Source organism: Bubalus kerabau, chromosome 13 (genome assembly GCF_029407905.1).
Source record: "Bubalus kerabau isolate K-KA32 ecotype Philippines breed swamp buffalo chromosome 13, PCC_UOA_SB_1v2, whole genome shotgun sequence".
Classification (NCBI taxonomy): Eukaryota; Metazoa; Chordata; class Mammalia; order Artiodactyla; family Bovidae; genus Bubalus; species Bubalus kerabau.
In genome coordinates, this window is record NC_073636.1 from 19025015 (window position 1) to 19046733 (window position 21719).

Below are 21719 nucleotides of genomic sequence, written 5' to 3' on the forward strand. Positions count from 1 at the left end.
CTTTGTTTTGTAAAATCATTTTCATAAAATTCTGTTGTTTATGTTAACATGTAATAGGTTTATTATTGTTAACTTAAAAATGAATGAATAAATATTAAAAACCTTTTTTTTCATTTTCATTTCTAGCATGGTATATGCCTAGCTATAACCCACATAAACAAAAGTTTTTTGGGTTCTCCAGTAACTTTTAGAGTGAGAAAGGGTCCTGAGGTCAAAGTTGAGAAATAGCGGTATAGGTGTCTATCCCCTGGGGCACGTTTCGTCATCTTAGGCATCATACTAGTAGAGATTTTTTATTTTTTTCCTTCATTTTTTTTTTCTTCTCCTTTTAACATTTTTGAAATTGGGATTACTCTTGTTTCAGTTTATATGTATAGCTAATGTAATAGTTCTTCAACTCTCCCAAATCTAATGATGCTATTAAAATCCGTGTTTGATTTCTCAGTGTATGTAATTTTACTTTGGAAACACTGCAAAAAATTCTTCCCCTTTACAAAATTGAGACTGACATTTATATCTGCAGCTAGCTAGAAGTGGAGTTTATTTTTCAATGAATGGTCGAATAATAGAATTAATTTCATGATTTGGGTGGTGATGGAGTGCTGACCAAGGAGCCTCAAGTTCTGGCCGGAAAACTCTTCCCATGCTCTTCCTGTCACCTCTCAGGCTCCACTTACTGGTCTGTGGAGTGAGTCACATGTTTCTCCACTGGGCCTGCATGCGTGCTGAGTCACTTCAGTTGTGTCCAACTCTGCAACCCTATGGACTGAAGCCCACCAGGATCCTCTGTTGATGGGATTCTCCAGGCAAGAATACTGACTGGAGTGGGTTGCCATTCCCTCCTCCAGGGGATCTTCCTGTCCCAGGGATTGAACCTGCATCTCCTGCAGCTCCTGCATTGCAGGTGGATTCTTTACCACTAAGCCACCAGGGAAGCCCCCTTTTCCACTAGGATTAATGCTTAAAATAAAGATTCAGATCCTTTCAAGTCATTGACTTCTTAATGTTATTTAATATGTGCATGCATGAGTATAAACTGGATGAAAATGACATAATTTTCACACAGCCATAAAACAAAGAAATTATAAACCAATAAAAATGTAAATTGTCACTATCAGTGTGAGACACTGTCTAAATCGCAGCCAGCATGAGCTGGACATGCGATCTGTTCTGGTGTCTTCACATTTGCTGCCCATGTGCTCTTTGCTGACTCTGTTCTTACAGTTCATCAACTGCAAGAAAACCTGACTTCGAGACCATCATGCTGTCACTTGGCATTCCTTTGCTGAGAACATATTGTTTACTTTTCAAAATGAGTTTGATCTCCTGCGGCATCCTTCACCCTGTGGTTTGTGTCTGTGCCTGGCATCTCGCCAGAAGGGCCAACCGAAAGGTCTGCAGTCCCACTGTAACCCCACCTCTCCTTGAATCCACTTTCTTCCCCTGCATCTCGAATGTTGAGGGTTACAGATGCAAAGAGGTGCAAAGTGCTAATTATTTGTGTCTGTTTCAGACTAACAGATTAACACAGTGATCATGACTTTTCAGAAGACGATGATCCCAATTATTTATCTAATCTGAATCGGGTCTGCAGTGTATTTCTCTTGGGGAGAATTTCAGAACCAAGTTGAGTAAGCTGTTTTATTGTGTCCAATCGAATTCATTGAAATTTATTGTCCCTGAATTTATTTGGGGTTGAAACGTACTTTCATGTACTTTTAAATTTTATCATTGTCTGCTTTTAGTCATGACTGCTTTTAGTCATTACTTCTGGACCATTTTTAAGGCCTTTTGTGAACTAATAGTGCTTCTTTTAGACTTAACACACACACACACACACACATTTACACACACACACTCACACACACACACACACAAATATAGGTATACACAGTTCCTTAACAACCAAGTGATCAGCAACCCTGTAACTGGAGGCAACAGAACCCATATCTAAGGAGCAGTATTGTAATTTCCCAAAAGTATTTTATTCTCCCTCCTCCCCGTTTTATTGCTTTTCTGCTTACATTTTTGATTTTTGAATCTGAGAACAATTTTGTTAATTGGGAGAGGACTTTTTTATGGTAAGAGCATAGTACTATTAACACACCTCGATCCTTAGAGGTATATTTTTGTGAACTTGTTTTTGAGAGTGACTGTAGAGTTCTTTGTATTGTTTTGTTTCTTTCTTTTTTTTTTTTTGGGTATAAATTGTAAGCAATAAAGGACTGTCACACTTTTTTTACATACACTTAAAAATTGGAAATTATTCTTTCCTCTAATTTTCCTGTATGTGTTTCTCTTAGCAAATTAAGATAAATACCAATAGTATTAAATTAAATGTTCAACATAATTTTTTCTCTGGTTATGTTACTCAGACTCTTTATTGGTTATCAAATCCTCATGATGTGGAAGCAAATGTTAAATGCAACATTTTAGTATGATTCATATGCTTCTCTGATCATTCATATGTTTTCTCTGATCGTTTCTAATTTGCTTTAACATATTTGAGACTATTGAATTGACAATGGTTTAAATGTAACCGTTAACATATATAAATCATCTTTCCTTAGTTTCACATCCTCAAGGATCTCTATAGCCATACATTGACCAGATGCATCAGTATTCCAAAATTGTTTCTCATAGAATAAATGATGAGTTTATTCCTTCTCCACTAAAGCTGTTTTATTCGAGGCTTTTAATAAATATTTACCCTGCATCCTAGGTTTTGTAAACAAATTGCTCTAAGCATTAATTTAATCTAAAATTTTGCCATATGTTTATTATGCTCTCCACTCAGTTGATGTGTGGGGCTTTTGGTTCTCATTCTCAGAGTTACAGATGCCTGTGCCTGTGTTCTTCTACCTGGTTTTGTAGCGTTTCTTTTCTGTTGTCACAGTGATCACATCTGCTAGCATGTACCCAGTGCTACCGTACGAAGGCTAACCTGAGTTTGTTATTGGTTTTTGTTAGAGTAATTGCAAACAGAATACAGCTGATAAAACAGCACCTTTTATGTAATTGTGTGCGTGAGTATGTGGCAGGTACTACCTGAGTTTACTGCCAGATGGCGCAGGGGTCAAGAGCCCGCCTGCCAATGCAGGAGATGCAAGAGACAAGAGTTCGCGCCTTGGGTTGGGGAGATCCCCTGGAGAAGGCATGGCAACCCACTTCAGTATTCTTGCCTGGAAAATTCCATGCACAGAGGAGCCTGGTGTGCTATAGTCCATGGGATTGCAAAGCGTCTTGGACATGACTGATTGACTGAGCATGCACACTTGCGTATTGGTGTTCTACTTTTAAGATTTCATTATCTGAAGGATAAGAAATATGTTTGTGCTTTGTACTTTTTGATAATACTTTGTTGAGCAAAAGAAATATTTTATTCAACAGATTTCTTTACTAGAAAAGCCAAACCAGCGTCGGGATGATAATAGCAGCAATGGTTATTTTTGTCACTCCCTGTTGAGTGCACACCCTGTATCAGGAACTGTTTTAAGCAGTCTATCTCATTTAGTCCTTGCAGTACCCTTAGGTGAGAAGTGATGTTTTATTGCTATTTGTGTAGGAAGGGACCAGGGAGAGGACAGTGAAGCCACTTGCCTAGAGCCACACAGGTAACAGGTGTGAAATGCAGATACACCTGGCCGTCTTACTCCAGAGCAGGTCATCCTGTAGATAAGTATTCTTTCATCCTGTAGACATCCTGTTTCTTTCGCAGTGAAGTCTTTTAAAGAAATGACTGGAATTTCTACTTAGGATGCTACCCACTGTCACCTTAAAGTGTTACTCTACTCTAATCTTTGGGATTTAACTACCTTTATTCTCACACACAGTTTTCAGGTGTTAGGTTATCTTTTAAAAACACAATGCTCTTTTGTGTTACAGATATGCCTCTTCACGTCCGACGAAGCAGTGACCCAGCGTTAATTGGCCTTTCCACGTCTGTCAGTGATAATAACTTCTCCGAAGAGCCTTCAAGGAAAAACCCCACACGCTGGTCGACAACCGCTGGCTTCCTCAAGCAGAACACTGCGGGCAGTCCTGCAGCCTGTGACAGGAAGGTGAGCGCCTCCCATTCGTGTCTCCTTCACGCCAGTGAGGGCTGGTGCCCAAGGGCCGCAACTCTGTGTCCACAGCATCCCCACCATGTCCTCCGTGACCAAAGTTCCAAGCACTTCTATTTTGTATTGCCCTCGAATTTTCTGATAAAAATCTGTATTATTTTTCCATTTTTTTGAATTGATAACATGTTCATATGATTAAACATGAGAACATACAACATGAAATATATATACTTAAGGTCCCTCTCCAAACTTGTCTCCTGGTTACCCTTGTCTCTGCCCTCTTCAGCAACCCTCTTGGGAGCTTTTTCCATGTCCTTAAAGCGGTACTTTATCAATGTGTAAGTGTCTATTGGCCCCTGAGGTATACTAAAGAAATCACAGCATATGGACTGTTGCGGATGAAAGTGGACGTTGTCCATGGTCATTTGCTCTCACTATTCAATTGATAATTTTATCTTCATACGAAACGAAAGCGCACTGTCTAGTCTTAATAATATTCTCTTCTTTGACCTGATTTAATTTTGTCCATGACCTAATTTATTTAGTCTAAATAAACAAACGTTATTTTAGTCTATTTAGCCTACTTTTTTCTACTTTGTATTAATGGTCTTTGTCATATATTCCTTATCATCCTGTTCTGTTAGACCTCTAACCTTTTACCCAATGAGCTTTAAGCTATGCTTGTCATTTTCACTGCTGAATTTATAAAATAGATTCTCAGCGAACATCCATTGAATAAATTAATGACCATTTTTCAGTGCAGACTGTAACTGAGCACTGTATGTATTGAGAAGTAAGGAAACATATTCAGTTCAGTTCAGTCACGCAGTCATGTCTGACTCTTTGCGACCCCATGAATCGCAGCATGCCAGGCCTCCCTGTCCATCACCAACTCCCGGAGTTCACTCAAACTCATGTCCATCGAGTCCGTGATGCCTTCCAGCCATCTCATCCTCTGTCATCCCCTTCTCCTCCTGCCCCCAATCCCTCCCAGCATCAGTGTCTTTTCCAATGAGTCAACTCTTCGCATGAGGTGGCCAAAGTACTGGAGTTTTAGCTTTAGCATCATTCCTTCCAAAGAACACCCAGGACCGATCTCCTTTAGAATGGACTGGTTGGATCTCCTTGCAGTCCAAGGGACTCTCAAGAGTCTTCTCCAACACCACAGTTCAAAAGCATCAATTCTTTGGCTCTCAGCTTTCTTCACAGTCCAACTCTCACATCCATACATGACCACAGGAAAAACCATAGCCTTGACTAGACAGACCTTTGTTGGCAAAGTAATGTCTCTGCTTTTGAATATGCTATCTAGGTTGATCATAACTTTCCTTCCAAGGAGTAAGCGTCTTTTAATTTCATGGCTGCACTCACCATCTGCAGTGATTTTGGAGCCCCAAAAAATAAAGTCTGACACTGTTTCCACTGTTTCCCCATCTATTTGCCATGAAGTGATGGGACCAGATGCTATGATCTTCGTTTTCTGAATGTTGAACTTTAAGCCAACTTTTTCACTCTCCACTTTCACTTTCATCAAGAGGCTTTTGAGTTTCTCTTCACTTTCTGCCATAAAGGTGGTGTCATCTGCATATCTGAGGTTATAGATATTTCTCCTGTCAGTCTTGATTCCAGCTTGTGTTTCTTCCAACCCAGCGTTTCTCATGAAGTACTCTGCATATAAGTTAAATAAGCAGGGTGACAATATCCAGCCTTGACGTACTCCTTTTCCTCTTTGGAAACTGTCTGTTGTTCCATGTCCAGTTCTAACTGTTGCTTCCTGACCTGCATGTAGGTTTCTCAAGAGGCAGGTCAGGTGGTCTGGTATTCCCATCTCTTTCAGAATTTTCCACAGTTTATTGTGATCCACACAGTCAAAGGCTTTGGCATAGTCAATAAAGCAGAAGTAGATGTTTTTCTGGAACTCTTGATATTAATCACATATTAATAGTAAAATAAATGTAGTTTGATATTTGCTTGGTTTAGCCTTTGCATCTATGTTAAAATACCTTTTTAGTATCTTTTAACGCAGTTTCACATTTCAACAAACTCCTTTTTGTACTAGTTTGTGTAAAGAAAAAAGAAGGAATATATAAGTTTAAACTGAGAAGATTCTTTTAAGAAAAAGCAGTGTACTGTAGTCTCTGCTTATTTTGGATGAGAGGTTTAACTGTTAGGGTCATTCTTCTGACCTATTTTATTAGATATGTGATGAGTATCTTATTGAGATTAGCCTGAAAATTTAGAATTTTTTATCACACAACAAACTATTCAAAGAATCTGGTTTCTGAATAGGCCCGACAACCTTTCATTTATGTTTGGAATAGACCTGATTTACTTGGATATTCACAAATATATGGCTTCCCTGGTGACTCAGACGGTAAAGCATCTGCCTGCAATGTGGGAGACCTCGGTTCGATCCCTGGGTTGGGCAGATCCTCTGGAGAAGGAGATGGCAACCCACTCCAGTATTCCTGCCTGGAGAATCCCATGGATGGAGGAGCCTGGTAGGCTACAGTCCAAGGGGTTGCAAAGAATCGTACACAACTGAGCCACTTCACTTCACAAATATATAACAAGTCAAGTTGGTAGTTTAAAAAGTTTTATCCTTTTAAAAAGGTTTTTGCTTAGTTGTAGGATAGTGGGTCAGAACTCATTGAAGAAATGAAGGTTTTCTTTCTAACTCATTCCACATCTTGTCTGTATGAGTCAGCTTCACTTGTCGTGAAGAGAACCACAGGAGCTATTTCAAACATAAAAGGACTTAATATTGAGAATTTGTGTTTCAGAAAAATCACTGGAAGGGCTGGCAGAGCAGGCCATAGTCTGGGCCCCCAGGGCTTTCTGGACAGTGTTTGGCTGGTCTCAGGAGTGGGTACAAGACCTAATGTCCCCATGCCTGCATCTCCTCAGTAGACATTAGCACCATCTTCTCATGTGCTCCCCTTGCTTCCTGCCACCTGTGTACCTGACCTGAACCCAGGAATACCCCAGAAAACACCACCATCTCCACTGCTTGCCACTAACAATAGCTCAAGAAAAACCTCTATTTCACAATTATCATTAACATCACAGGTTCTTGAATCCAAATGAGCAGAATGAAGTTTGCTCCAGATACTTGTCTACAGGGGGATTTTTTTCCTGGGAAATGAACTTTAGTGTTCCAGCCTCCAGAGCCCACAGAGGCTACCCGGAGCAGATGGGGATCCTTCTGGCCAGTTCTTTTTAAAATAACATGTATCTGTCATTGTAAAAATGTGGGCAACTAGTAGCATAGAACAAAATTATAATAGCCTATTTCAAAACTCATTTTAATACAGATGTTAATGATCACACACAGAAAGTTGAAGTCATTCTCTGTCTACATAGTTGCATCCTGATGATTTCTACATTTCTTTCCATTTCCTGGGGATTTCCCATAGTGTGAATTTTGTTATAAAATATTTTTGATGAATGCAAGATATTCCAATGTAGAGTATACTTCATCATTCTCTAATTGTTGGACATTTATACTATTTTTTCACATTATAAATATCATTGCTATGAGATAAACTTGAATATAATTTTATTGGTTTTAAAAATGGTTACTTTACCCAACAAACTTTTTTCCTATGGGGAGTGGTATTTAATATAGCCAGATAGCCACACTATTCCTTAGCAATGTCCTTGATTCACACACGTATCTCTAGATGACATCGTATTCACGTATGGCACATGTGAAAGGTAGTGTGCAGGGAATTTGTCTTTTGAATTATCTTTGGCATTACTTTTCAATACCTATTTACTGAGTTTCCTGGTCTGGATTTTAAGCTGTTTGTAGTTTAATCTGAGGAGTGTTTTTTGTTTTTTTTTAGTATATATATATCTGATAAATGCTGTCTTATTTTCTGTAAATGACTTGTGATGTTTACAGTATTAAGGAAGAATGTTGAAGGAAAGCATACTTGCTTATTGGTATTAAATTTTATTTGTGTTGCATCCACGAGCACTCACTCATGCTGGGCAATTTCAAGATATTATAAATTCTTATCAGTGTGTAGAGATTTAGGTTTTCTGTATAAAAACATGGAAATAAATTAGTTAAGGGTTCACAGTCCTGTGATTCATTGATCTCTGTGCTTGTATAAATCATCTCTGTTCTTGTATAACTCATCTGCATATGTAAGTAGTTTTCTATTTTTCCAAGTTAAACAAAATGGTTTTGGAGTAAGCAATCAGCTAGAGCCTCTTCTTTCTGAACAAGGCAGTCACAGTGAGTTCTGCCTTGTGGCTCAAAACCACAGACGAGAGGTGGAGTCTAACCAGGTTAAACAGTGATGCTGTGCTTTCAAGTTTAGAGGGCACAACGCACAGACTTAGATGCTACTAAGCCAGATGAGAACTTGGAAACCAGGAGTGCTACAAACTTCTGAATTCCTTCAATTATGTCAGTTTTACCTGGCAGTGAGGCATAGAAGGGAAGAGAATCTTGGCTTTTTTTTTTTTTTTTCCCGAGTTCTCTGGAACATTGGCTCATTCCTGTTTCTCAACATTCTGTGGCTGACTGCCCTTTCCACCTCTTTGAGACCAATTTGCTCACACTGTGTGTGGAAGGTATCTTGCTAGAAGATGTATTGTCCTTTGAGATTTTGTGTGTGCAAATTAATATTTCATCTTGGGAAAGAGTCAAGATATTTCAGTCAGCGTGAATATTTAAGTTGTCTTGCCACCTGTTCAGCCATCCTTGTTAGGTCCATACCCCTGTGAATGAAGTGGCAACCTAGGATGTGGACATGGTTTCACTCAATTCAGTGTAATGAGGCGCTTATCACAACCAGCCTCCCATGGGATTTCAGGGACAAGGTCTCTGTTCTGTTCATTGGGCAGTGGTTATAAGTTGTAGTTTCTTTCTGATGAATAGTAAGAGGTGTTGCTTTTTTAAGGTAGAAGTAGATGTTTTTCTGGAACTCTCTTGCTTTTTTGATGATCCAGCAGATGTTGAAAATTTGATCTCTGGTTCCTTTGCCTTTTCTAAAACCAGCTTGAACATCTGGAAGTTCTCGGTTCACGTACTGTTGAAGCCTAGGCTTGGAGAATTTTGAGCATTACTTTGCTAGCGTTTGAGATGAGTGCAATTGTGTGGTAGTTTGAACATTCTTTGGCATTGCCTTTCTTTGGGATTGGAATTTTTGTATAGTCCTTCTGTGTATTCTGCCACCTCTTCTGAATATCTTCTGCTTCTGTTAGGTCTATGCCATTTCTGTCCTTTATTGTGCTCATCTTTGCATTAAGTGTTCCCTTGGTATCTCTATTCAATAAGTATAGTTTAATTTCCTGCCTTTTTTTGCTAATTTGTGTTATATTGAGAGCATTTTTCTGTGTCTTGTAAATATTGATAGTTTGCACAATATTCTGTTATGTAATGATTTTTCGGACTTGTTTTTAACTTTGGTGTTTGTTGTTGTTGTTATTTAACATATTTATATGTTTGCGTTTTTTTGCTCTTATAAGTAATCTTTAGAAGTACCTTTCAGAGGATATCCTAATATACCAGTCAGATGTTGACATCTCTGATTATTTTCTTAGAATAGATTCCTTAAGTAGACTTATTTGACCAAGGAAACAAACGTTTTTAAGGCTATTGATAGTTATTTCCCATAAATTCATAAATGATAAAGTGAAAAGTACTTACGTTATATAAAGAGGTTTGTGATAAGTCGTAGAGGGGTGGGCTGGGAAGTGAGAGGTAGAATGAAGAGCACCAAGAAGCAACTGGTACTACTTCTGAATTCCAGTACTAACTCTCCTACTGAATAGCTTAATGGTTCCATTTGACTGTGCATCAGAATTACCTATGGACTTCTAAAAGATAAAACACATTGATACCAATAGATTCATATATCTGTTTCAGGACATTTGTGTGTGTTTATTTAAAGCTCTTCTGTTGATTCCAGAAGAGTCTTTTTTTTAAAGAACTTGGGTTCAGTTCAAAAGGGATGATGTCTTTGCCTGTTAAGAGAAGGCAAATAATAGTATAATTCTGTTTTTGAGATGTTTTCTTTTTAGGCTAGGTTTTCTCTCTTAGAATAGAATCTGGAACATTTGGCATATTTGATTTTGTGACATTTCACTTCATTTCACTCTCAGCTCATAATTATCATTTTTAAATCAAAATCTATTATTGAGTCTTTTTAAAAAGTATAACAACATCCCATTGAGATATTAGATCCTATCTTATCAATACAAAGCTAGAACAGGAGATATTTTTCTAGATAGAAGCTATGATAAAAGCAGTATTTTTGTTTATTGTTAATTTGTGCATCCATCCTGCCCCCAATCTTAGTTGAAAGTGCATTTGAATACATAAGGTCATTTTCTGGGACATCAGATTCCTAGCATTAGAGTTACCAATGCTAATCAGACACAAGAAACCTCCAGAAAACTCCGACTACCTGTTTTATTGAGAGTAGGAGTAAGAAAACTTTTACAGTTGATATGCAGACAATAAAATAGAAGTAATCTTTGAACCCTATTTCATGTGATTGTAAAGTAGCTGCCTTGCCGGCTCAGTCATTCATTCATTTGTTCATTCATTGTAAAATGATATTCCATATTTAGCTCTTTTTTGCTTCCTTCTCCTCTTCTTGAACCTTTGGCTTCTTAGTCTGCTTCTTCTCATTTTTCTTTCTAATGTAGAAGACCAGTCATATTGGTAAATTTGAAAATACTAGTCCATTTTAGCAGGAGGCTATTAAAAAAAGTTGTTCATGCCATCTAGTTACAATAACCATCTAAAACCTCAAAGGATGGGCTAAGAAGTTTTTTAAAACCATGTTTTCCCTGTGTATAGCTGTCCTTAATTTTCTGCGAGATTATTGTTAAGTTGCTAAGTTGTGTCAGGCTCTTTGAGACTCCATGAACTGCATCACAACAGGCTTCCCTGTCCTTCACTGTCTCCTGGAATTTGCTCAAACTCATGTCCGTTGAGTCAGTGATGCCATCTAACCGTCTCATCCTCTGTCGTCTCCTTCTCCTCTTGCCCTCAATCTTTTCCATCTTCAGGGTCTTTTCCAATGAGTCTGCTCTTTGCATCAGGTGGCCACAATATTGGAGCTTCAGCATCAGTCCTTCTAATGAATATTCAGGGTTGATTTCCTTTAGGATTCACTGGCTTTATCTTCTTGCTATCCAATGGACTCTTAAGAGACTTATTCAGCACCACAGTTCAAAAGCATCAGTTCTTCATTCCTCAGCCTTCTTTATGATATAGCTCTCACATCCATACATGACTAGAGGAAAACCATAGCTTTGACTATATGGACCTTTTCTGGCAAAGTGATCTTTCTCTTTTTAAATATACTGTCTCAGTTTGTCATAGCTTTTCTTCCAAGGAGCAAACGTTTTTTATTATTATTTTTTTTTATAGTACTTTTTCCTTTACATTACTTTTTTTTATTTTTAATTTTTTTTAAATTTAAATTTATTTATTTTAATTGGAGGCTAATTACTTTATAATATTGTATTGGTTTTGCCATACATCATCATGAATCTGCCACGGGTGTACACGTGCTCCCCATCCTGAACCCCCCTCCCACCTCCCTCTCTGTACCATCCCTCTGGGTCATCCCAGTGCACCAGCCCCAAGCATCCTGTATCCTGCATCGAACCTGGACTGGTGATTTGTTTCTTATATGATATTATACACGTTTCAATGCCATTCTCCCAAATCATCCCACCCTCTCCCTCTCCCACAGAGTCCAAAAGACTGTTCTATACATCTGTGTCTCTTTTGCTGTCTCGCATACAGGGTTATCGTTACCATCTTTCTAAATTCCATATATATGTGTGAGTATACTGTATTGGTATTTTTCTTTCTGGCTTACTTCACTCTGTATAATAGGCTCCAGTTTCATCCACCTCATTAGAACTGATTCAAATGTATTCTTTTTAATGGCTGAGTAATACTCCATTGTGTATGTGTACCACAGCTTTCTTATCCATTCATCTGCTGATGGACATTTAGGTTGCTTCCATGTCCTGGCTATTATAAACAGTGCTGCGATAAACATTGGGGTACATGTCTCTTTCAATTCTGGTTTCCTCGGTGTGTATGCCCAGCAGTGGGATTGCTGGGTCATAAGGCAGTTCTATTTCCAGATTTTTAAGGAATCTCCACACTGTTCTCCATAGTGGCTGTACTAGTTTGCATTCCCACCAACAGTGTAAGAGGGTTCCCTTTTCTCCACACCCTCTCCAGCATTTATTGCTTGTAGACTTTTGGGTCGCAGCCATTCTGACTGGTGTGAAATGGTACCTCATAGTGGTTTTGATTTGCATTTCTCTGATAATGAGTGATGTTGAGCATCTTTTCATGTGTTTGTTAGCCATCTGTATGTCTTCTTTGGAGAAATGTCTATTTAGTTCTTTGGCCCATTTTTTGATTGGGTCGTTTATTTTTCTGGAATTGAGCTGCAGGAGTTGCTTGTATATTTTTGAGATTAGTTGTTTGTCAGTTGCTTCATTTGCTATTATTTTCTCCCATTCTGAAGGCTGTCTTTTCACCTTGCTTATAGTTTCCTTTGTTGTGCAGAAGCTATTTTTCACAGAGCTAGAACAAATAATTTCACAATTTGTATGGAAATACAAAAAACCTCAAATAGCCAAAGCGATCTTGAGAAAGAAGAATGGAACTGGAGGAATCAACCTGCCTGACTTCAGGCTCTGCTACAAAGCCACAGTCATCAAGACAGTATGGTACTGGCACAAAGACAGAAATATAGATCAATGGAACAAAATAGAAAGCCCAGAGATAAATCCATGCACCTATGGACACCTTATCTTTGACAAAGGAGGCAAGAATATACAATGGAGAAAAGTCAATCTCTTTAACAAGTGGTGCTGGGAAAACTGGTCAACCACTTGTAAAAGAATGAAACTAGAACACTTTCTAACACCATACACAAAAATAAGCTCAAAATGGATTAAAGATCTAAACATAAGACCAGAAACAATAAAACTCCTAGAGGAGAATATAGGCAAAACACTCTCCGACATACATCACAGCAGGATCCTCTATGACCCACCTCCCAGAATATTGGAAATAAAAGCAAAAATAAACAAATGGGACCTAATTAAAATTAAAAGTGTTTTTTAATTTTATGGCTATAGTCACCGTCTGCAGTGATTTTGGAGCCCAAGAAAATAAAATATTCACTGTTTCCACTTTTCCTGTATCTTATTAGCTTTGAGGGAAATCCACTGGAGACCCAGGTCTATGACTAACCTGGTACAACATTTGTACTTTCTGCAAAAGGCCACTAAAACTATAAATATCACCTTTCTATTTTGCATATTAAAAGATCTTAATTTGAATGCACTGCATTTTTGTGCTTTCAGTACTTAATGAATCTACTCATTTCTGCAATAGGCTAACCTCAAGTGCCAAGCTCTACTAGTTTGAGTTTTTAATAACTCAGATTCATCTTCTACTTCTGTGCCATGTTTAGGAATGTAATCTTCCTTCAGATGCTTTAAATAGTATAATTTGTGTTCATAGTTATGAAATCCTAAGGTGCTATTGAGAAAATGGTTAAGCCTGGATGTGATATTTTTAGAGCTCACAAAGCATTCCAAGAATATAAATCCAAAGCAATGTCAGGATTCTTGTTTAGTGCCCTCAAAGTTACACATCCTACAGATGGAAATGAAGATCATAAACCTGTTTTCTTGGGGGAGGAGACCAGGAACTCATTAACTTACATTGAAGAAAAATTCAGGTATTCTTTGGACATATAAAAGTATTTTGGCCTCATTCTGTCTCTCTAAGTGGTTTCTATTTTTAATATTTAATACTTTAGTTCTAAACCTACCAATTCAGGTCATGAAGTCATGGCCTGTCACTAAAGAGCAGAGCCTTGGTGGGCTGCTGGGACTGGTTCCCTGGCGTTTGCCCTCCCGCTGTATTCTACGAATGACTTGCGTGTGCTCTAAGGGCCATTATGTGGGCTCCTGTGGGAAGATGTATTCCAGTCAGCATTTCTTACAGAGTGGGGGTAGAAGTGGTTTCCATCTATCCCATCTCCAAGTGTACTGTTTTTGAGGTTTTGGTGTTTTTGTGTAGTGATAAGCCAAGTTGATCTGAGTACTTGCAGGGTGTATTATGTGCTGTATCTCATCTGTTCACTCTCTGAAGTCTAAGTATTGTTGCAATTCATTGACCAAGAGGTCGAGTCTGAAAGAGTTTAAATAATTCACCTTAGAGTTAAACCAACTGCTAAACAATAAAGTTGTTAACTTTGATTATCCAGTTTCCTATTCTGTGCTTTTGATTTTACTACCCACTTACCTACATGCTTACAGACTTTACATATTGCCCCAATGTTCATTTAGTTGTATATTTTAAACTGTAAAATATTTCATAACAACCTCATTTCTGTCGCCTCTAAAATTTTCTGTTAGGCAATTAAAATAGAAATATAAGAATAATCAGCATTTGTTATTAAAAAACTGGCATAATTTTTAAAACCTTACCAAGTCTGTAGTATATCTTAGCATCTTAGTCTTGAATAAAAACACGCTAGCTTCATTAGTGTCACTAATCCTCTTGGTGAGTACCACTGAGCTATACAGTTAAATATAGTTAAAATAGTATGTTCTATATTATGTGGCTTTTATCACAGTGGTGGTGGTGGTTTAGTCGCTAAGTCATATTGGACTCTTGCGACCCCATGGAATGTAGCCTGCCAGGCTCCTCTGTCCATGGGATTCTCCAGGTAAGAATACCGGAGTGGGTTGCCATTTCCTTCTCCAGGGGATCTTCTCGACCCAGGAATCAAACCCAGGTCTCCTGAACTGCAGGCAGATTCTTTACCAGCTGAGCTATGAGGGAAGCCCTTTATAATGAATAAACTTTGTTACTTATTGTTGATTAGTGCTGACAGTTCTTATATTCCTTTTAATTGCTTAACAGAAAGTTTTAGAGGAGATAAAAATGATGTTCTACATTTTTCAAAAATATATCTGTGGAGATGCTTTACCCAAGGAAACAATTTCACAATTAAGGGGAAAGCTTTACCAGAACTAAATTGTATTAATAGATGGTCCCTGAGAACTTTTCACAAAAATGACTCCGTTGTTCTGCTAATCCACTCAGCCCATTGAACTTACATAAACAGAAAAAATGTAAGAAGGAGCTGCAGATATTTACATTGTCACATCAATTGTATATGGTGTCTATTTTAGTAAGTTCTTTGGATATACATTGCTTTAAAATTAAGGTAAAATATTTTCAGATTTTAGCACCCTCTTTTACTATCATATATGCTTTAAAATCAAGGTAAAATATTTAGATAGGTAAACCTAAGAGATTCACATTGCACATTTAGGTGATATTAACACAGCAGATATTTTGGATTCAGAGGGCCACTCTAAGTGTTTTTCTCTCTCTCTCTCACCTCCTTGCATCTGTTCCCTTCCTCCCTCGCAGTTTGCTCCTGATGCAAAATGCGATTGTTATTTGCAATTTTAGTTTGAGATATGAACATTTGGAGTTATGTGTTTTTGAAAGAAAATGAAATGTAGATGGGTATTTTGTACCTTCAAAATAAGAAACAAGTAGCACTTTCTAAAATGTTTGAAAATTGTTTCAGATTCAAATTTGTTTTGCAGAGTCAAACAAGCGCTGCTTGTCATCTTTATTGTATTAATTGTTTGGAAAATGAGCTAGGCTCCGCAGTGTGCTCTGACTCACAGCATTTGCATCCTGTTTTTTTCTTATACACTTGCTCTTGGTGGAGGGAAGACTGTCAGAAGTGGTCAGCCCGACCTCACTGACTGTGGGCTGCACGAGGCTGTGGGCCAGCTAGGTGAGCGTGCTGATTTTATATGAAATACAGTGAAAGAAACGAAATGGGAGCCGCTGCAACTGCTGCTTCCCTGTGAGCTCTTTTCCTTTGTTGCTCAGAGTCCAGATGGAGACAGCCTCTTTGAAACTTGAGAAAATATGACATTTTCCTCTGTCTCTACCTTCTCCTCACTCCCTGATGCATATTGTCATAGGATAAAGGAGCTAATCCTAGCTGTATCAAACAAGAGGTCATTGTATTTAAAACAGTTGTAAAGCAAGCATTTTATTGCTCATGATTATTCCCAAGACTATATAGTATTTATGAATGAACCAACCGTCTCTAAGATAAATAAATTTGGGATTCAAGAACTTGGATGGTACTTTCCCATGGGAGAGGGTCATTGTGTAAGAATGGCTGGATGTCAGAATTATGTCATTACTCAGGTAAACCACAATTCCTGCTTAGATTGAGAGGGAGAGCCTGGAAATGTCATCATGTAGAAACTGGGCACTGAAGTGGGGAGGTAGAACCTTGGGAGCTGGTTAAACATCTTAATCTTCGTACAGTATTTGTCAGAACTTCCCCGAATCCCTGTTTCTTCTTTTAGACAGTGAGAGGTTCAGTTGGATGTTCTCTACCCTTTACCTTCCAGCTTTTAAAACTCTGTTTCTGAAGTTTTTCATGGCATTCAAACTGTTGAGGTGGGTTAGGAACAGCTGGGGACATTGGTTCGAAGAAGAAGCCTAAGACTGAGTTTCACTGATTTTGCTTTTCATGGATTTCCTGGTCTGCTCCACAAGCAGATCCGGCCGCTTCAGAGAACCCTGTGCTCCGATGCTCACCTCTGGAAGCGTTATGGTGATCATAAGTAGATGTACCTCCATGAGAGGTTTGAACACCCCCTTTAAGGTCAGATCCTTTATGTGCATAGCCTGATGCACGTCTGTGTTCCAGGGGTTGTTTTTCTTACCTGATATCAAGACTATTACCAAGCCCAGTTGTAAGCTATGAGATAAAACTATAGCATCAAGCTTCTGGTTTTGCAAATATACCACCCTGAAAGATTTGCTGTGTGACAGGAAACTTAATTGCAAAATTAGTTTTAATTCTCAGATGTGTTCTTCCATATTGGAGAGTTCCAATGTGATTTTTTTTTTTTTTTTTTTTTTTTGCGTATTTAACATTCCTCAGTGTCCCATTGATCTAAATATAATTTTACAACCTATAAACTATTGCACATATATCATAAAGGCTAGAAAAGATATGAGTTATACTTCAGAATTTAAGGCCAGAATGAGTTTTGAGAACTGTTTATAGTACTTTTAACATTTCAAGGAAAAAAAAGAAAAACTGATAAAATTTGATGTGCCTGCTAGGAGATATTACTTTATACCTTAATTTAAAAATTGGCTTGAATCAATTAATATCTTCAATTTTTTTTTATAACTCTTATTCAATACTTAAACTTCAGTTTATCAGGAAAATTAAAATAGTTAACAATAAAATAGTTGTGAAATTTGAGCTGAAGACATGCTAATACAGTTTTGGCATTCAAAATCTTTGGATTTTGACTCTTTAAAATTTTAAACAAGTTACAGTGTAAAGTGCAATTAGTGTCTCTTGTTGCAAATTCCACCACATTTTAGTAGACTATATCATTTATAAATAGATATATAGTCTACTACTAGACAAAATTTTGTTTTGACAAAAATTGCATGAATTTTGAATTTCCTTTTTGTCCTGTCATAGTTCTGCTTAGAAGTAGGAACAGATTTTAAACACATATCCTTTTCTTTGTCTCCTCTACCCCTCTTATTAATAATGGTTAAGACTGTGAAAGATGGCAATTATCAAAATGGAAAGGAAGATGTATACATATATGTACCAGTATTTATGCTCATTTAGAGATGGGAATTACTGCTAATATGGAAATGATTGCTTGACCTACCAGAGTTTCAAATAATGCTTTTCAGTTCATTCCACTTGAAAACAGGTGTGTCCCTAATATGTATGTGTGTGCTAAGTCCCTTCAGTCATGTCCAGTTCTTTGCAACTCTATGGACTGTAGCCTGCCAGGCTCCTCTGTCCATGGGATTCTCCAAGCAAGAATACTGGAATGGTTTGCCATTCCCTTCTCCAGGGGATCTTCCTGAACCACGGTTTGAACTTGTATCTCCTGTGTCTCCTGCATTGACAGACAGATTCTTTACCGTTGAGCCACCTGGGAAGCCCTCAAAAAGTGCCTTAATAGGCATGCAGTTGGTTTAAACTGATAGGGGCTGCCAAACTTTCTGACTGCATTTACAAGTTGGTTGTTGAACCTATGTTTTTGTGTGTGTGTGCGCGTCACTTTATTTATCCTCACCCTCTCTCTCCTCCTGACCAACCCCCTCTACTCTTCTTTATATCTGTGATGTGGTATGAAGGTCAGAACAGTACATTGACAGCAATCCTATTTACAGACCATTTTATGGTTATCTTTAAACTTTAGCTTTGGCGTTGCTTCCAAGGTCATGCTCTGCTGTAGCCATCAAGAGGCACAAAAGATAAACTCTGACCCAGAGGGGACTGGGTCTGCCACATTGACTTGACAATATGACTATTGAAGATTTTAGCAAGCTTGCTGCAGTTAAAAAAATGGTCTAAGCTATAACTACTCATTTCACTTCAGCCTCATAATCTCAGGTTAGACATCCTGAAAAGAGTTTCCTTTGTTTTCCGTCTGTTTTTTCTTGGAGAGACGATAAAGTGGAAAATTGAATTCTCTTGGACCACAATTGCAGAGTTGAAAAATATTGTAAATTTAAAATCTTAAAACCGCACAGGAATATTCAAACCCATAGGATTCATAGAGGGTGTAAAAATGAAATCTATATGCGTTGGGTGTTTAGTGTTTCAAAACATGGCAAAATTCCTAATGATTTTTTAAAAGACGTTTGGAATTTTTGTTTTGAGATAAAGTGGAAATAGAATTGAGTTTCTTGTGCTAACTTAGAAATATCCATGACTTCTATAATGTTCATGAAATTTTCCTTTATTTCTGCAGTAGGGATGTAGGTCTGCCAGGAAATCTGACCATCAGCTAAATAGCTGTTTCTGAGAGATAAAGCCTCAAAGCTGCAGCTTATTATGCCAGGAATAAGCCTCAGTCCCAAGGCATTGGGTGGGTTCTGTGTGATTTCTTTTTATTGAATTGTAATTGGCTCAGGAAGAGGGGAGAGGGAACAGCTACTTAGCTTACCCTGGAAGAGATTTACTCCATACCCAGGGTACTGCTACCAGGGAGCAGCAAATTAATATGCATTTCTCAGCCTGGGTGGCTTTTTGACACCTGATGATGCGGCAGTACATTTAGATGATAAGGAAAATCCCTGATCACAGCAGGAACATCTGGGTTTTTCTGGCAAGAGGGCAAGTTTCCTACCTTGTGTAGAAGCTTAAATGGCTGTTTGGTCCAGTGTCTTCTAATTTAAAAGAAGAGTAATTCCTTATGGTATTTTTCTTATATAATCTTTTAGATATAAAGTTGTGGCTTTAATAATTTTTTGCTGTTTGCAAATTTAGTACTTATTAGGGCTTTCTGTTGGTCTGTTGGTCTATTTCTACTAATATATTGGTCCTACTGCTAGATTTTTATAAGTCTCAAGAAAAAGATTTCATGTTTGCTTTAAGTTTACCAATATACAGAATTGAGACATTAATTTGATCATAGAATAAAATAGATTTAAAAGCCCATTCTCCAATTTATTATAAATTCAGTGTGAAACTATCACTGACTAACATTTTGGTTGGTTTATTTTTTTCTTTAGATTATGGTATATAAGTTTTGCAAATACATTCAAAAAATATTTTTGACTTTTATGTAGTTAGCTATAGTTTGGTCCATGGAAAATGTGGTCTTGCAAAGACGTAGTTAAGAGTACCGTAATTTTAAAATCATTTACACTGGAAAAAATATTTTCAAATTGAAAATAGAGCACACGGTATACATTTCACTTGAAAATGGTGACTGTCCATGCACATATTGTAGAAAATACAAGTAGAAACACAGTGTGCTATTAGGTTTAAGCATGTGCTTACATCCTTGAATACGAATCACAGCTTAATAGAACTGTGAAGTGTTTGTACTTGATCCAGACTTCAGGCAGAATTTTGAGGAAGAACATTGCTGAAATGCCAGTAGCATGAGATGGTGCAGCCAACAAAATAACAGATACTGTGGGGTAACAATTGGTAACATATTTTAGAATTTCTTCACTTACCTGGTGATGACTAAGGTGACTGACTGTAACTGGACTTTTCGTAAATACATTAATATATGAGTTTATTACTGACTTTACCATATCAATATTGAATTAGGAAAACTTTTTTTATGAGGGATATAGTATTTTATTTTTCTTACCATTTAAATGCTCAAAGTTGATTCTACTGATAGATCTTTTGATTTTTTTTTAAGCCCTTATCTGCCTTAATATGATTACTTTGTGGTAGCCTGCTGCATGAATTACGTGTCATAATTGACATAAATGGAGAAATGCCATACTACTTTTTAGATGCAATTGGAAATAATCATATTTTCGCAGACATTGTATACTGTAGTACTGTAGGTGTGACATACAATTGAAATAGGCATCTGACAGTAGCATGCTGCAGCCCATGGGGTCGCAAAGTGTCGAACACGACTTAGCGGCTGATGACAGCAATACGTCTTTTAGTATAAATTTAAAAGTGCAGTCTTTGTATTTCAGTGAAAGTGCATTTCCACTAAATTTTGTCATGATACCTTTATTAAAGTATCCCATTTCAATTTGATTTTTATTTAAAACATTTTTTCATTTTTATTTCTTGAGTTGTTTCTGATGTTTTTCAAGATTATTTTATTAATTTCTTATTATGATTATTTGCCAAGCTGTGGCATGTGGGATCCTAGTTCCCCTACCAGAGATAGAACCTGCGCCCCTGCCATGGAAGCATGGAGCCCTAACCACTGGGCTTCCAGGGAAGTCCCTCAATTTGATTTTTAAAACAACTGATAGAAATGTTCCTTTAAAATTATGGGATTCTGAAACCTCGTGAAAATAGAGAACATAATAAGTATTCCAGAAAAAGCCATCCATGTAGGTGTAGGCCACTGAGCTAAGTGCTAGGGTTTAAAGGTGACTGTGATCTTCTGCCCAGGTTGTCACTGTGATCATGAAAATAGCCATTTTAAAAATTAACTAAATTATAAGTTAGAATTATAATTAGAAGTAAAATTGGAATATAGTGATAACAAAATGCATGACATTATTAGTTCTGGTGAGAATCAGGGAATTCCTCTTACAGAAAGTAGCTTGGGGACTGGGTGTTGAAGAGTGGTGAGTGTTTTTACAGGAGCAGCATTACTGGGAGTCTAGACTCAGGAAGATCCTGATGGAAATGGGAGGCCTGTGGTACTGAAGGTCCCCAGCTCGGCCTCGTGTTTGTTCTAGGTGTGACGTGACCTAGAGGGCATTGTAGAAGAATCCTCTGTGGCAGGTTGTTGGAGAGGATGAAGATTGACCAAGCCTCCAATTTGAGGGCTGCTGTAATCGTTCAGATGAGAGGCACATTGATTCTGTACGAGGGTGATTGCCCAAATCTAAGATCTTGGCCATGAACTCTGGATTCACAAGACCTAGCAACTGTGGGGATTAGGCAGGATGGAAAGAGGTGAAACAGGTGATGCTGTTTTCAGAAGGGTGCCAGAATTGATATAGGAGTTGGGTTTCATTTTGATCTACTGATTTTGAGATATCTTTGGGACATCCTCTTGGTAATTTAGATCATGAATTCAGAAAAAATATTTAGTGTTGGT

At 37.7% G+C, this 21719-nt stretch overlaps 1 protein-coding gene across 40 annotated transcripts in view; it reads left to right on the forward strand.

Moving 5' to 3' along the window:
* PARD3 (par-3 family cell polarity regulator) overlaps positions 1-21719 on the forward strand; it is a 579492-nt gene that overhangs the window by 253041 nt on the left and 304732 nt on the right. For all 40 annotated transcript variants that reach the window (XM_055543694.1, XM_055543705.1, XM_055543697.1 and 37 more), the window contains one exon: positions 3886-4061. In XM_055543694.1, coding sequence (XP_055399669.1) covers positions 3886-4061 — 176 coding nt within the window. The remainder of the gene's footprint in view (positions 1-3885; positions 4062-21719) is intronic.